General features: G+C 40.2%; 1 protein-coding gene across 6 annotated transcripts in view; it reads left to right on the forward strand.

Moving 5' to 3' along the window:
- Positions 1 to 15,231, forward strand: part of FOCAD (focadhesin) — a 117,655-nt gene that overhangs the window by 75,973 nt on the left and 26,451 nt on the right. For all 6 annotated transcript variants that reach the window (XR_015261514.1, XR_015261513.1, XM_086771535.1 and 3 more), the window contains exons 25-30: positions 1,902 to 2,010; positions 2,504 to 2,620; positions 4,472 to 4,710; positions 5,931 to 6,020; positions 12,598 to 12,745; positions 14,704 to 14,823. Coding sequence is in view for 4 of the 6 variants with exons in the window: in XM_086771535.1 (XP_086627661.1) it covers positions 1,902 to 2,010; positions 2,504 to 2,620; positions 4,472 to 4,710; positions 5,931 to 6,020; positions 12,598 to 12,745; positions 14,704 to 14,823 (823 nt within the window). In the remaining 2 variants the exon portion in view is untranslated. The remainder of the gene's footprint in view (positions 1 to 1,901; positions 2,011 to 2,503; positions 2,621 to 4,471; positions 4,711 to 5,930; positions 6,021 to 12,597; positions 12,746 to 14,703; positions 14,824 to 15,231) is intronic.

Raw genomic sequence — 15,231 nt, forward strand, 5'->3', positions numbered from 1 at the left:
TTCACTCTCCAGCTAGCTTCCTACTATGCTTTGCCCTTGGTTGACCTGAAATTGGCTACTTGCACCAGCTTAAGTAGAAGTGTCAGAAATTGTGAATCCTCATAAGAAGAAGTACTTAAAAAATCTTAAAAGATGTCATCAGTGAAAGAATTACAGTGAAGTCTCACAGACTCATTGGTATTCTTGTAAATGCGTAAAAGACTAGTTTGAAATACTTTTGCAAGTTTAGAATTCTGGAGACTTTAATTAAGACTCTCCAGAAAGGTTTGAACTTTTTCCTTTAACTTACAGTTGTTTGTATATTTTATATATTCCCAGCTGTTCAGTTTCCTTGCATGTTGGTCCACCTTAATATAAGGTAGGAGAAAGAGATAAATAAAAGAGGAACAAAATAATAAACTTTAAATACATCATATTCTGTATCTCAGAATTAAAGTTATGACTTTAGTTGTAGAAGTTTAATAGCAAAACTAATTGAGGTAGAAGCATTGCCTGATTTGGGAGGGAGTGGTGAATTTTCTTTAACAGCAGAAGGATTTTCTGTACATAGATCATGTCTCTAGAACTTCTTGTATTTACTGACTTTTTTTAAGAAAATACTGTGGGTTTTCCCCATATTTTCAATAAAGAGTAAGACATTGCTCTTTTTCCTCCGGAGCCTTATTAGGATGATGATTTTTACCTTCATTGAATTTAAAGCATCCATCTTTCATGAGTGTGTAGATTCAGAAGTTTCTCTCTGTTTGAGGTATATCATGAAATATGATATTTTAGAAGTTGATGGTCAACAAAAACAAAAGTTCTGTACATAGCTTAGAAAATGATTTAAGGCAAGAGATACAGGGAGATTTCAAAGAACTTAACTAAGCATCTCTTATCTGAAAGGAAATAGTTTCAGTATTCCTAACAGGAGAGGTCAATGACATTCCTCGAAGACCTGTGTGTCTTATTTTAAAAAGCAAACCAGAAGTACAGAAAATATTTTTATTGTGAAAATGACATTTGAATCTGGAACAAATGCCTAAATTTGCAGTGTAGTTGTGTTTTTACAGCAACAGTTGAGGAAGTTTTTAGAAATGGAAGACTGAGGCAAAACGTGTAGTACACTGTGTACCAGTGTAAGACTGTAAGTGGACTAGTACAGTTGTACTGTTCAGCTGCTATTGTGAAACAACTAAGTGAGTTCCAGCGGGATTATAGTGCAGTATATTTTCCTGGGAATGGCTGAGATATTGACATCTATATTTTCATGAAACTGAACACAGTTATATTGTCTCTTATTTGTAGGTAGCAGATTTTTTTAAAGTTCCTTAAAAGCAAAAGTTTGCACTGTGGGTAGAAGTTAGTGCTCTTTGAAACCTGTAGTTTTCAATTACGTTAATGTTTTCGTAGCATGGGGGAGTAATACAAAACTTTTTTTTTTTTTTAAGCTGAGATTTCAGTGATAGCTGTTCGGCTAAGTCTCCTCAACAGATGCTGTTGCAGTTAAGTGGCACATGCCTGTCTAGCATTCTCTGTTTGAAGAGGTTTTAGTATTGTCCTGTGTAGAGTTGGTACTACCAAAGACGGACTGGTGCATTTCTGTGAGAGCTACTTACTCTGCAGGATGGCAGTCCTCATTATAGTGGAAGCAAGCTTCTATTTTTTGTACAACTTTGTGTGTGCTAGGCTTTGTATAAAAGACAAAGAAAAAAGACAAACGCTTCTGTCCCTCATTCCTTCTCGAATTCCTGAACATGAAATGGAATAGACTTTGCTGAGCTAGAGGACAGCCCAATAAAGTTCCTAGGTGTAAAGGCTTTCCCCCCTGGACCATCTGTAGCATAACTTTCCTACATTGAGGTACATGTTTTGTTGCCTGCATCTTTATTATGCTTAACTGTTTCCCTTTTTCTGTCCAGAGACAGCCCAGTGGTGAAAGGAAACTCTATTTTGGCCTTAACTGGTCTTGCAGTTACTGTAGCCAAATACGAAAGCAGCCTTTCCTCAGACACTGAAGGGATGCCTCCGGTGAGTCAATCTGGGAAAGAGATTCTGGGCTTTTAGTGGAAAGCAATATGACCAGGTGTTTGGGGAGCCGGTAAGTGGATGTTAAGGTACTTCAAATTTTGAAGTTCAAATTTCACCCTGCTCAGTGAATGCCATTTGATAGCTGCTGTGTGATCTATACAGAAGCAGTCAGAGTGTTTAGACGCCTTCTCACAAGAAACATTGACTAATACATTTATTTGTTGGTTTTGACAGATGAGATAGAGGTCTGGTGGACACTGAAACCCAGCCAGCCTCTTTTCTCATCATTTTTCACTGAATAGTATCTGTTCAACAGTAGTGTCTGGAGGGTCAGCATTGCCAAGTAAATCATGCTACTTAGTGTACATCGAAATTACAAAATAATCTCATTCCTGGTGGATCATCCACTGGAACATCTGCTGCTGAGCTTTTCTTCAGGTAGGACCTGGTTTAAGAAGAAATAATGATTAATATTTGGGTTTGTTTTTTGCAGACTCAGCCCGGTTTTCTTCCCACAAAAGACTGGATTTCTATGGTCACAGAGACCCTCTTTAGTATTGTGAATAGCCGCTATCACCCTAAAGGTCAAGTCTTCCCATGGTTCTACCAGGTATGTGTTGTGGTGTTAAAGGCAAGAGAATATATCTTTATTTTGTACCTGGAGTTCTTAGTGTGGAGTTTCCTGATTTTCTTTGCCCTCTAGTAGTTGTAACACAGGATAATCAAAAATTCTTTTGTTTTTGTTCTTTTTGTTTCATTGTGTTTTCTGCCTCTGTTTGGGTTTGCATTGAGTTTTTGTCTTTATTACCAAAATAGTAAAAACTACATGGAAGGATACATGAACAAAGGAAACTTAAAACCAAAAAAGGCCTCCAAAACCTAGAATATTCAACATGTATGCACAAAACCAAACCTTCTAATGTGAAGAGATTCTCCTTAGACCACACTATCAAACTCTTTAGTGACTCTGACACCATTCCTTAGGGCTCTGAAATGCATACTTCCTCAAAATCTCATAGTTATGGGGCCAGTGATTCTTGTTTTACGATAGCTCTTGAGCCACTGAGGGCCAGTAGGAAGTTGTACCATATAGGCTTGTAGTGTGATAACCAGCCTGAAATTCTCAAGCCGTGTAAGTATCATGTAGTTCTTAATTAGGACCTGGGAATGGACTGAAAGCTCAGTATAGACTTTAAGGAATAGGTATTGCTTACTCTTGACTATCTGTAGTCAAAATGACCAGATTGGAGATTGTTTGTGTTGTGGATGCAGAAGGGAACTCGGGTCCTACAAGGCCAAATACTAGCCTGCTAACGTATCATAATATTTCCTAACTAAAATTTCATTAACTGCATTCGTGCATGGCATTTAGTCCAGTAGTGATACGTTGGCATGAAAAAGCTTAAAATTACTGATGGATCTGAGTCAGCTCTGGCACGTGACCTGTGTCATCACTGATAGGGGGCATAGATCACCAAATCAAATGTAGTGTTAAGTAAATGCTGGATTGGTTGGATGTAAGGAAATTCACCTGCTTGGTTGGCACTAGCAGTTCTTGCCGAATTGTTCTGTGACTCCTGCCTTTGAAAATAATGCTGTTTAAGAAAGGTATTTTTGAGATGGAGCAATGTGACAATGTTTCATTTCTAAAATCCACTCTGTTTAAAAAAAAATTAAAAATAAAAATTATATGTTTGTAAAATTCTAAGGCACTCAATAGAAATCACTGTCTTGCAGAGTGCCTTGCATCCTGATGGGATTTTTCTTCTTTTCCTTTTCAGATTTGCATGTGGAAGTTGATAAATATATATTAGGCTATTACTTGCAATCAGTCCATTGCTTTATAAGTAGAGGTAGATGTATGCATTTTACTTTTCAAGAGAGCAAGGAATTAAAAACCTTTGTAAGGGATCTTTTTTTCTAGAAAGCATCTCTACTAATTGTCTTGCAGGATCTCATGATATCTTTTGTTGTCCTAGATGTGATGCTTTGTCCAACTCAGTAAATTCTTGGTGTGGTATAATTACAGATGTACATTAACATCATGGCTGGCTTCTGTTTGCCCTTCTGATCACACTGCTGAGTATTTTAAGAAGGAAGGTGAAAACAAAAATAGAGCTAAGTATTTATGTGCAGAGTAGCTGTTAAATTCTAGTTGCATCCTGTCTTACCCTGTGTTTACAGTTTCATATGTGACAATTTTATTTACACTTAGAAATTATATTCTGTATTACCCTAGTTTTAAGCTGTTTGCAAGGTAAGGCAAATAGAGAAGTTACCACAGGCAATTCCATGAATACTGTTTATTGTCAGATTGCAATACATCTGTGCTGTTGTTTGCTCTATAGGTATTTATTTTAAATTCCTAAATTGCTGAGTATTACTGCCTGGAAGGGAATTTTATTTCCTTCTTCAAAAAGGAAAAGAAAAACATATCTTTTTTTTTTGTTTGTTTTTCTAGAAATCTTATTCAGGTGAAAATACTGCTAGTATTATAGCTCGTTCCTGTGCAGCCACTGCTTTGTCTCTCCTGGTGCCAGTTTTCATTGTATCATGCAAGGAGAAGATTGAGGAGGTCCTGAAAATGCTGACTGACAGGTTACCTGGGAAACCAAATGCTGATAAGTCTCAAGCTGTTCAAGTCCACATGGGCCTTGGTTTGGGGATGTTTATCTCACGTTTGTATGAAGAAAAAGTTAGGTAAGGATTACCATATAACATACATGTGCAAACAACTTCCTTATTTTTCCTGCATGTGGCCTTAAATTCTGAGAAATTAAGGTATTTACAAGTCATGAGCCAATGATTCTTGAGAGGCTTTACAGTGTTTCTTAGAAGGTGTCTTTGATTATGAGTGTTCACCACCCCACTCCCCTGCCATCCTGGATATTTTGCCATTCTTTCAGGATGAATGATTCGTTTTCATAATATCCTAATGCACATGTGCAAAGTAGTCAGCTAGAAGAGCCATACATATGCTTTTAAAGGGGACTAGCTGCTCTAGGGGTTTAATCGTAAAATAATTCAGTTCTCATCAGTTCCTTTCTAAGTGATGGTTTGGATGCTGGATAGTGTCCACTTACATCATGTGAGTTACACATATAGGGACGGAGTTACAACCACCATTTTGGAGTATGTGAATCTTTGTTCTGGGAGTTGATTTGTTTGGCAAGAGGTATGGACAATAAATTTATAAAAAAAAATTCCTATGGACTATACCAGTTCTTATTTTTCTACCCTGCATAATTTTAAAGCATAATCTCACACATTCTTCCAAGCATTGACTTGCAACAATAGCAAAAGTTGGGGGATGTAGCTATAGCTAATATCAAATAATAGAGTTAGTTGGTGTTAAAAATCTCCTGTTCATTAAGTACATTAAGTTCATTAAGTACATGTTTTGTGTACAAAATGTGTACATGTTTTGTAAGAGGGGAGTCCCTATGATGTCTTTGGTGTGAGATCTAAGTGCTTCCTTTTTTATCAATAAGTTAGTCAAAGAGATGGTGAGAGAATTACGGAGTTAATATCTTAAAATGTCGTCAATTTTCAGCTCATAAATAGTTACGAGTCTAGCTGAGAGTCATATTCTATCAGTATCCTCTTTCTACTGCCAGGTGTGTTTTACAAAGCCTGGGTGCTGGGTATCTTTCTGGGTGTTCTGTAAATAATGGTTGTCAGTTATTGTCTGAATAGGTTTTTATTATTTGTATATGAGTGTGTTTATATGAACGTGGCACAGAGACCAGTCATATAGTTACTGCTTTCAGACTAGTATGAGAACCTGTTACAGCAAGAAAAGAACTCTATTTACTCACACATTCAGTCTTAGCAGGAGGTTTAATATCCTGTATGATTTAAAGAGCAGAGCTACGTGTTGCATTTTTTTTTTTTGTTTCTGTTTTGTTTTGGTTTTGTAGTGATGTACCTGGTCAACAGATGAACCTAGTTCTAATGAAGTCCCTGGATGTGCTGGAAGACTGCTGCTTTGACGCCAGTCTGGAGTACAAGTGAGTTTCCTTTGTTACTGATGATATTTTGTTTTATTTTAGAGTTCTACCTTTTTAATGCATGCTTTTATTCCTTAATTCTACACACAAGAGTGTAAGGATGGGATAAGGAGACAGCCTGTTCTGAGTACTTCCATAGAGTCACCAGCTCTTCCTGGCTGGCAAGGACCTTGAGAGGTCCACATGCCTCTCCAAAGCAAAACTCAGCCATGGACTTGAACTGCATTGCCCAAGGCTTTACAGTCAGGGTTTGAAACCCCCGACAGCACAACATCTCTGGGCCCTGGCTCCACTTTTGGGCTGTCAGTATCTCCATGTAAACATCTGATGTTTCAGCTTGCCCCCACTGCCTCTCCAGTTTCCCACTGTGCAAGAGCCCAGCTACATCTCTTCAGTCCTTTCCTGTCAGTGCCGGCAATGCTGTTGAGTGGCCCCAAAGCCATCCATTCTCACAGATGAACCAACTGTGATCCCACAGCCTCTGCTCTCAGGGCAAGGGCTCCACCCTGGCTGCACCGGTAGCCTCCCATGAACTTGTTCCAGTTTTGTTGGTGTCTGTCTTGCATTCAGAGTAGTATTCCAGGTGTGCTGGTGAGCAGAGGAGAGGGATAATCCTTCTCATGGCTGTGTGCTGCTCATGCTGCCCATGTGCTAGGACCCTCATCACTGCCTGGGTGCATGTCTGGCACTGGTTCTGGCCCCCCACCAGTGCCCAAGGCTGTCCCCGAGAGCTGATGCTCAGCCACTCTCGTCCCAGCCTGTCTGTTGCCAGGTGGAAGACTGTGAGTTGGTGCATGTTGAATTTCAGGATATTCCTGCTGGCTTATTCCTCTGTGTACTATCTCTTCTAAGTGAGCGTGTGCATAAATAAATATAAATATATAATACTTCATATATGAACGTATATAGATGTATGTACATGCACATATAGCTAACACACACACATAATTTTTCCATACAGTCCCTAGGTGCAAGGAGAAAAGAAGCCATGTCCACTGCTGCTAATCCCTGCCAACACACAAGTAAAAACCGTGGGCATGTATAGAGAACCACAGAGTGTTGCTCACAGGCACTGAGAAGACACCAGCAATTCTAGGAGCGGGGTTGCTCATCTTACCTACACCTGTTGATTAGTGAAGGATGTTTTTGAAAGTCCTTCCTTGATGCTCTTAGGTGGTGCCAAAGTGTTCAGTGAAGTCTAGCTGATTCTGCATGGGAGCCTGTTACTGGAATGTGCATGCATGTACAACACAGTGTGAGCTCCTGGAGCAGCTGCCTCACATGGCTTGTATATCTGGGACAGCCAGGCTGTTAATTTAACAGCTGTTAAATACTGGGTAAAGCCTGTTGAATAGTGAGTAAAGCAAATGTATTTCATTTAACCAACTGAGGTTACGCCTCAAGTGTCCCAAAGAGAGCAGCAGCCTACCAGCAGGACAAGAAATTTTTGAAAGGTATTGCACAATTACTAGCCTTGGCAAACCTGGAATAATTGAACAACAAAACACCTGTCAGTTGCCATTAAACAACTATTATAGCATAGTAGTATGTGTCTTTCAGGGTAGTCATTTTCCCTTTTAAATCAGGGAAGGAAGTGCAGTATCTTGAGTGCTGCCTCAGTGTGGGTGCATGTGGTTTTATTTGATTTTTAACATTATTCTGCCTGGCTCTTCCCTGTTCAAAGGAAACAACAATAATTCCTGTTTGCCTTTGCACTCCCCTTCTCCGGGGAACCTTCTGAAAAGCCGAGGGGTCACAGTTGCACACCATTGGGCTGTGAACTTGAGTAGCTTAGTCAGGATTTGGGTTGCCTCTTGAGTGGTGCAGGTTGAGACACATGGTGCGCAGGGGCCATATCAGCTGCATCGCTTTGTTACAACTGCTGCTGCTTTTTTGTGCAACCTCTTAGCTGGAGATAAATGCCTGATAGAAAAGCCACGCTAGGCTTCTCTGTCAGCAAGACATTGCCAGCAGAATACAAAACAATGGCAAGCAGGAGCAAGAAAATGGACGGGTGGGTAGTTTTTTATTCTGGATGTAATGGTGTCATAGTTCAGCCCCGATCGGGACCAGACTACGCAGTCTCTCGCTCGCTCCCTCCACCCTCTGAGAGAATAGGGGGAGATAATATAAGGACAAACAGCTCGAGGTTTGAGATAAGGACAGGGAGAGATCCTTAAAGTTACTGTTACAGGCAAAACAGACTTGACTTGGGGAAAACTATTCATTTATTTCTAAAACTAGCAGGAGAATGAGACAGGAAACAAGACAACCTCCCCCCTCTTCCTGGGCTTAACATTATCTCTACTACCTTCTCCCGAGTGGCACAGGGGGAAGAGGGAGTGGGGGCTGCGGTCAATTCATCACGCAATGTTTTACGCCACTGCTTTATAGTTGGGGGAAGAACTCCTCGCATTCCTCCTCTTTGCCACGCTTCTTCGTGGGTTCCCTCCCACAGGCAACAGTCCTTCATGAAACTGCTCCAGCATGGGCCATTTCTTCTATGGGGTGCAGTCCCTTCAGAACAGCTGCCCCAGCGGGCCCTCCATGGGCCACAGCCTCATTCAGGCCTCCACCTGCTCTGGCATGGGGTCCTCCACGGGCTGCAGGTGAATCTCTGCTCCTCCATGGACCTCCATGGGCTGCAGGGGGACAACTTTCTCCACCATGGTCATCACCACAGGCTGCAGGGGAATCTTGGCCAGGAGCCATATTACTCCTCCCCCTCCTTCTTCACTGACCTTGGCGTCTGCAGCCGTTCCTCACAACAGGCTGGCAGACGTCTCTCAGGATCCTTTTTACATTTTATTCACATCTCATCTCCTTTCCACTTCTTGCAGCCAGGCCGGGCTGAGTTGGGCCCAGTTGGCTGCCTGGTGGGAGGCCAGAGGGTGAGGCCTGCAAGGCCCATGAGGCTCGTGCCTCCCCCTCTCTGCCCCCACTCAGCTGCTTCACATCTTCTCTCTTTTTTTTTTTTTTTTTTTCCTGTTTTCCCCTTCTTAAATACATTATCGCAGAGGTGTTATCACGGAACATTCTGCTAGCAGTTGGCTTGGCCTTGGCCAGCAGCAGGTCCGCCCTAGGCCTGGCCGAGTCCACTGAACAAAGGGGAGCAACTTCTAGCAGTTTCCTACAGAAGCTGCCACCTTAGGTCCCCCCTCACTAACAAAACCAGAACAAATGGCTATATTTTTTTTAAAGGTTAGTGGTAAGCTGGTGTCTAGTGTGAGCACTCTTTGTGAGAAAAGACAGAATGTAAAGCTGTAAATCTTACAGTCTTGTCCAAGTTTGGCGTTTGTCTACTTTTAAACTGCTGTGTGCTTTTTAAACACAGCAAGGGCCTTTCCAGCCTTTTCCTGTGGTGTGATAGGCACGGCCAGCTGTGGGCCCTGTTACACGGACATTGTCATCAGTGTTTCAGCCGTGCTAAACTAGCGATTCTGGTTTTTTCCGTTAAAACAGGTGTTTTGAGAGCAGGGATGTTGTGCAGTACAGAGGCGGGAAGGCGGAGTTTCCGTTTTTGGGAAGGTGGGCGGTCATCCTCGCCGCTCCTGCGCCTGCCCCGAGGTCAGGCCTGGCCGGGAGGGTGCCGCTCGCCGCTGCCCGCGCTTATGCTGCCCCCTAGCGGAACGCGGGGCGCCCCGCACCCTGCCGCCTCTCCCCACCCCGCTCATGTCAGCCTTGGTAGGAGTGTTGGTTTTATACACAATTTTCTTCATTTCATTAGCAGAATTCTCTTTTTAAAATTGGAGGGGACAGGAAGAGGTAAGAAGAATGAAGACAACAGAGTTGTATTCAATAGGCAGCAAGTGCCTGTCTCTGAGTCAGTGCTTTAGGTTGGTGAGAGTCCACTTATATTCCGTAAGACTTTGTGTCTGAGTTATATAAGATACTCTAAACGTAAAGTTTCCTCTCAGAAAAGGTCACTATGAGAATAACATACGTAAATCAGTACTCTTTTTTTATCTCTTGTAACCACACAGGAAAAAAAAAAAAAAACAAAGGTAAAATTCATAATCTTTTTAAGGGAGAAAAGCATTTCAGATGGTTAAGCATGTTCCTATGATGCCTCTTCAGGTTTTAAATCGAAACAGAGTTGCGTAAATTGCAGAGCCTTCAAAGCTTTGCAGTTAGTCCTGATTTTAAATGGAATGCACTCAGACTTTATCAAGAGATCTGTGTGTGTACCTTAAATCTACCCATATGTTAGAAAGAAACTGAAATAAGTATATTTTTAAAATATACTGATACACCACTTACACTATACACATGTATGGAAAATGTGCATGACAGGTGATTTAAACAGTTCTTTATGCTACTAGGTTTTGTCAGACTCACTGATTAAAGAACTTATATAACAGCTAATTTTTTCTCCCAAGTCTGACCCATAGAGCATAGGTTCAGCAAACTTGTACACTTATGACTGTTAACATTTCTAGTTATTCATGTAGATTACATTCAATAGATTGTCAGATCAACCTCAGTGTAGTGGGAAAAATAATATGTAATTTAAAAAAAAAAATCAAAGACAGGGTTCCAGTTGTAACAGTACAGCATATGTGTAACAAACATAGCAGTGCATATGGTCCCTATACTGGAAGGTTTTGTTTCCACTCCTCCTTGCCTCCCACCTTCTTGCAAACAAAGGAAAACTTGTTGAAGGTTGGGTTAACTCTAAACTTTCGAAAGCTTTGCATGTAAAAAGTTTTTGAGGCTACCAAGGGCCAGTAGAGTTTTCTGGCTTGCCTTTTTACATGTCCTATATTGAGGATGAATTCTACAAGATCTTTTCAAATACTTGTATAAAGTTTTTGCTTGGCAGAACTAGCTAGCATCCGTAAGAATAAATGTTTGAGAAATATTGAGCAAATAATAAATGCTGATACAGATTGAGTAAAGAGCAAATTGGTATAAAACTTGAAATACACAGTAGCCTTCCTTTAAATTGCTGTATGGAGCTTTAAACTGACTTGCTTTTTGTGGAATTTGCAAGGTCAGTAGCTGTTTGATTTGACTTAAATCAAAATCATTTTAAATCAAAACTGTCATTAAACAATGTTGTTCTCACAGAAACCTGTCAAACTCCACTGACCTCAGGATTATCAGAAAAATAGCAGTTTTCTTTCATCCTAAAATACAAACCTTTTATTTTGTTTCATGATTTATTCATTAAGTCCTTTGTTTTGTGATGTGGTGGACTGTACTGCCCTGTACAGGACCAAGTTACATTATTGAGATAAATAACAGTAGATTCAAAGATTCCTGACAGTAGTGCACTGTGTCTGATGCACTGGCAGTAAAAAAAAAAATGTGAGGGAAGTCTGAGATATCGTGTGGATTAAGTGCTCTTAAATATTAATTTTATGTAGATCACAAACAAGGTGATCAAGTGAAAAAAAATCGCTAGTTACAAAACAGGGGGCAGAAGGGGTGAAGTTTTACTTCAGTCCCCAGTTATGTTTTGGGTCTTTCCTAAGAGTCAACAACATAAAAAATTGCAGCTCTAATTAGGAACTTTGTTTTCTTTCTGCATATTTTTGTCAGCAAGCAATAATGTGATATTGTGTATAGAACTCTTGCAGATAAGCCATGTCCTTATTTTGTTTGCTGTTCATGAATTCAGATATGCTAGTTACTTTAAAATGTTGATTCCGAAGGTTTGTTTCGTCTTCTTTGCTGAAAAAAGAAGACACCACTGCCAAGACACAACTCCAAGTCTTCTAGCCATAATCAAAATCTTCATCCCCAGTTGCTGAAAAGCATTAGCTTATAAACATGACAAGTTATTCTTAGAAGTTTCTTTTTTACTTAGCTGAGTAACAGCAGTGACTCTTCCCGTTTTTAAGCTGGATAGCAGAGGCTTAGAAGAATGGCTAATATCCTAGCCATTTTCTTTTGACGGTGGGCTACATGCAGTGTCTGTCTTTGGCATACTCAGGGAGATGCACAAGGGGTAAAAAAAATCTTCATCTTTAGATAAGATCTGCTTCTTTAAGCTGTTGTGTATGTGTGCCAGTGAGAGATCACCTTCAGAGCAGTGAGTATCTGCTGTGCTTTTAGTATCTCATGATGACAGCCAGAACTTTTTGGGAATTTTCTGACAAAAGTTTTCAGTATAATATTATGACTCATGACAGCAAGTTTCCTAAGCTGAAACTTGCTGTGGGAGCACGAGTGCTGAATTTAGTAGGAGTTCTCTGGTCCAGAATGGAATTTCGGGTCAAATCTGAAAAAGAGACAGAGGCCATGAAGTTGTTTGTGCCAGCTGCCCTATTAAATTGTGTATTTTGAAGCTCTGTTCTTCTTGTTGCAATTTTACTAATCCTCAGCATCAACCTGATAGTTGTGCTGGATATCTCTGCCCTGTTGAAACTGGTCCACTGTCTCATATGCATATTGTAGTACAAGTAGGTTAGAATGTATACCTGACACTTGTGTTCTGAAGTGCAGGTGAATACCTTCATCTGTACAGCCATGTTAGCAAGGCCTTTTTGCACAACAACCCGTGTTGAGGAGAAAAGAGAGTTCAGAGCTGCCAAAGCATACTTAATCCTTTCTCTTTTGTCTTCTCTTTAAGCACTGGATGTATTTTGGGAGTAGGACTTGTTCTTTCACTTATGAGTCACAGTAGCCAAACAGAATCACGAGTGCATGTTTCTGCTTCGTTGCGAAAACTCTGCAAATACCTGGACAACAGCGAAGACCAAAGCAGATGGGTCCAGGAGGTACAACCTATTTTACCACAAATTTGAAATCTTTCTTTTACTTTGCCTCCCCCTAACAACTATGGACTTTTTACTGAAGCTTTGTATCTGTAGTACTGGAATGCTTGGTTTCTGGTCTTTCTTTGACAATATATGGGTTTGTATCTGCTGAAGTAAACAATAATAATAGAATAACCTGTAATGCTGCGCAAACATTAAGAAAGTGCCTGAAAAGAAAACAGACATCGTTCTTTAAAGTGCTTATTTAATTACTTAATCTCAAATTAAATTGTTGGAAGTTGGATCCTGAGTAACTGGATGTGGATCTCTCTTATGTACAGTTGTTTACTGCTCATCTGATCTACTAGAAAGCAGACGGCAAGTTACTCTCAGAGAGAACCTTAATGCTAATACTTCCTTCTTCCTTATGCCTTCTGTTTCCTTCTTTGAAAGCTACTGTCACTAGCTAATGTGAATCTTGCTTTTGTGAATGCTGCAATGGCCCCATTTGCTGTTCTCCTTGTAACTGTTTTGAAGACTTCAATTGAGCACTGCTAAGCTTGAGCATGCATTTCAGTTTATTTTGCCAAGATATGTCCTGTAAATTTTGACATTGTCTGTAGTCTATATGGTCCATAGTCATGGTCTATAACCTTGTTTAGGTAAAACTTGAGAAGGAAAACTGATTAAATTGGAGGAGTTTACAGCAGTAAACAAGACTTGGAATAAGCAGGTGCTTTGCACGAAAAAAGCAATCCTATACCTGATGTATGTAAGCCTGCAGCAGAGGAACAGCTGAGTTGCATAATCCTTTGGTTTTTTCTAAGACAGTTAGCAGAGATTGGTAGTATTATTCTCTTTCCCCTCTTGGTACTGTTCTGAAAGCTCTTTATTAAAGGTCGTCTTTTATGGAGTTTAATTTTCTTGGCAGTGCATGTATGTTGGAGATCAGCCTTTTGCAGTTTATGGTTCATGCATTAAAGTGACTTAAAGCTGTGAAATAAGTTATCTCTCCCCAGAGATCTCAGAGTGCTTTACTGAGCTTAAACTGGGTTCAGTACAGCAACTTCTGAGAGGAAAGGCAGCAGCTGTTTAACATCATGAAATAGGTTGAGATGGGAAGCAGAACTTACCCTTTTAGATTAAAATCTCTGTAAGGAATTGCACAGATAATTACATGAATAAAATTTGGCCAGCACCCTAGGAGGAATAGTACTATATTTATAAGATGCACAAGAGGCTCTTTCAGAGCTGTAAGTGGCTGGAATATAATCCTGTACTTGAGAAGTAACTTTGGCCTGCTGCAGCAAGAGGTACAATCTGAGCATTACTTGCTCCGAGTCAATTGTTGTCAATCCTGCACAGTAAGTTAGGTACTATCTACTTCTCTTATAGTCATGTGTTGTTCTGTTGCTTAGCTTTGGTACAAAGGAGATAAAACAGTTGGCACAGTTGCTGTGCGGAAGGTTGAGACTCCATTTCCTTATTCTCCACGTTTAAGGCTGAAGAACAGAAAAGCAGTGTTGCGTGTGAGTCCTTCTGCAAGGACATGAGATGAGTGTCACGCACTGTGCGTGGGAGACAGTTCTGCTACATGCTCCTCTTCTGGCCTTGTGGACCTGCTGGTAGCCCTGATGGGATGACAGCATGCTGTGTATGCTCACATAATAATAATAATAATAATAATAATAATAATAATAATAATAATAATAAGTTTATGTTGAGAAAAATAACTACATTTGTGTGGAGGATCAGGACTTTGACCCACTTAAAACCAGAAGTACTTCCAGGCTTTAGTTGTATTTGTTTAGCGTTAGCATCAATGAAGAATCCATTGGAGAGGGAATAAACATCTGGAATTATAAATTGAAAATGTCATGGCTTTTTTATCGTGCTGGCATACAGCTGCATGCGCACATTGCTGTAGTTAATTTGATCGGACACTGGTTAACAGAATTAATTTTTTTTTTTTTTTTCAGGTACTTGCCTATTCTGTGGCCTGTTCCTGTGTCTCTGCTTTCAGTGTTGGAATTATAGAAGCAGCTGAGGCTGAGGACGCCATGAACAAGCTACGGACCTTAGTGGAAAATAATCAGCAGGTCCTAATTCAGTGTTTGGGCTTTGCTTCAGTTTTTTTTTTTTATCTATTTAACATTGGATACTGCTTTTCCCAGACTGTAACTTCAAGAAAATTATATTTATCTACTTTCCACATTAACTAACATTGAGCGTGTTGTGCATATCGTGCAGTTACCACGGCTACCACTTGATCTGTTGATGCATTGTCTACAGGTGTATAGCAATTGTTAGACACTGAAATAACAACAGATTTTATGTTTGATTGCATTTAGAAGGGAAGTTGGTACTTTTAAGTTCTTCATGTCTTTATCCCTGTGTCCTGCCAATTTTTGTCTCTTTCATAATGTCTTTCTTTAGATTCTTTTTCTTGGTAGGAAGTACATCTACTGTGCTCTTCCAAATTTTGGCTTTCCCTTAGCCTCCAGACA

This window comes from Chlamydotis macqueenii, chromosome Z (assembly GCF_036417535.1).
Source record: "Chlamydotis macqueenii isolate bChlMac1 chromosome Z, bChlMac1.mat, whole genome shotgun sequence".
Lineage (NCBI taxonomy): Eukaryota > Metazoa > Chordata > Aves > Otidiformes > Otididae > Chlamydotis > Chlamydotis macqueenii.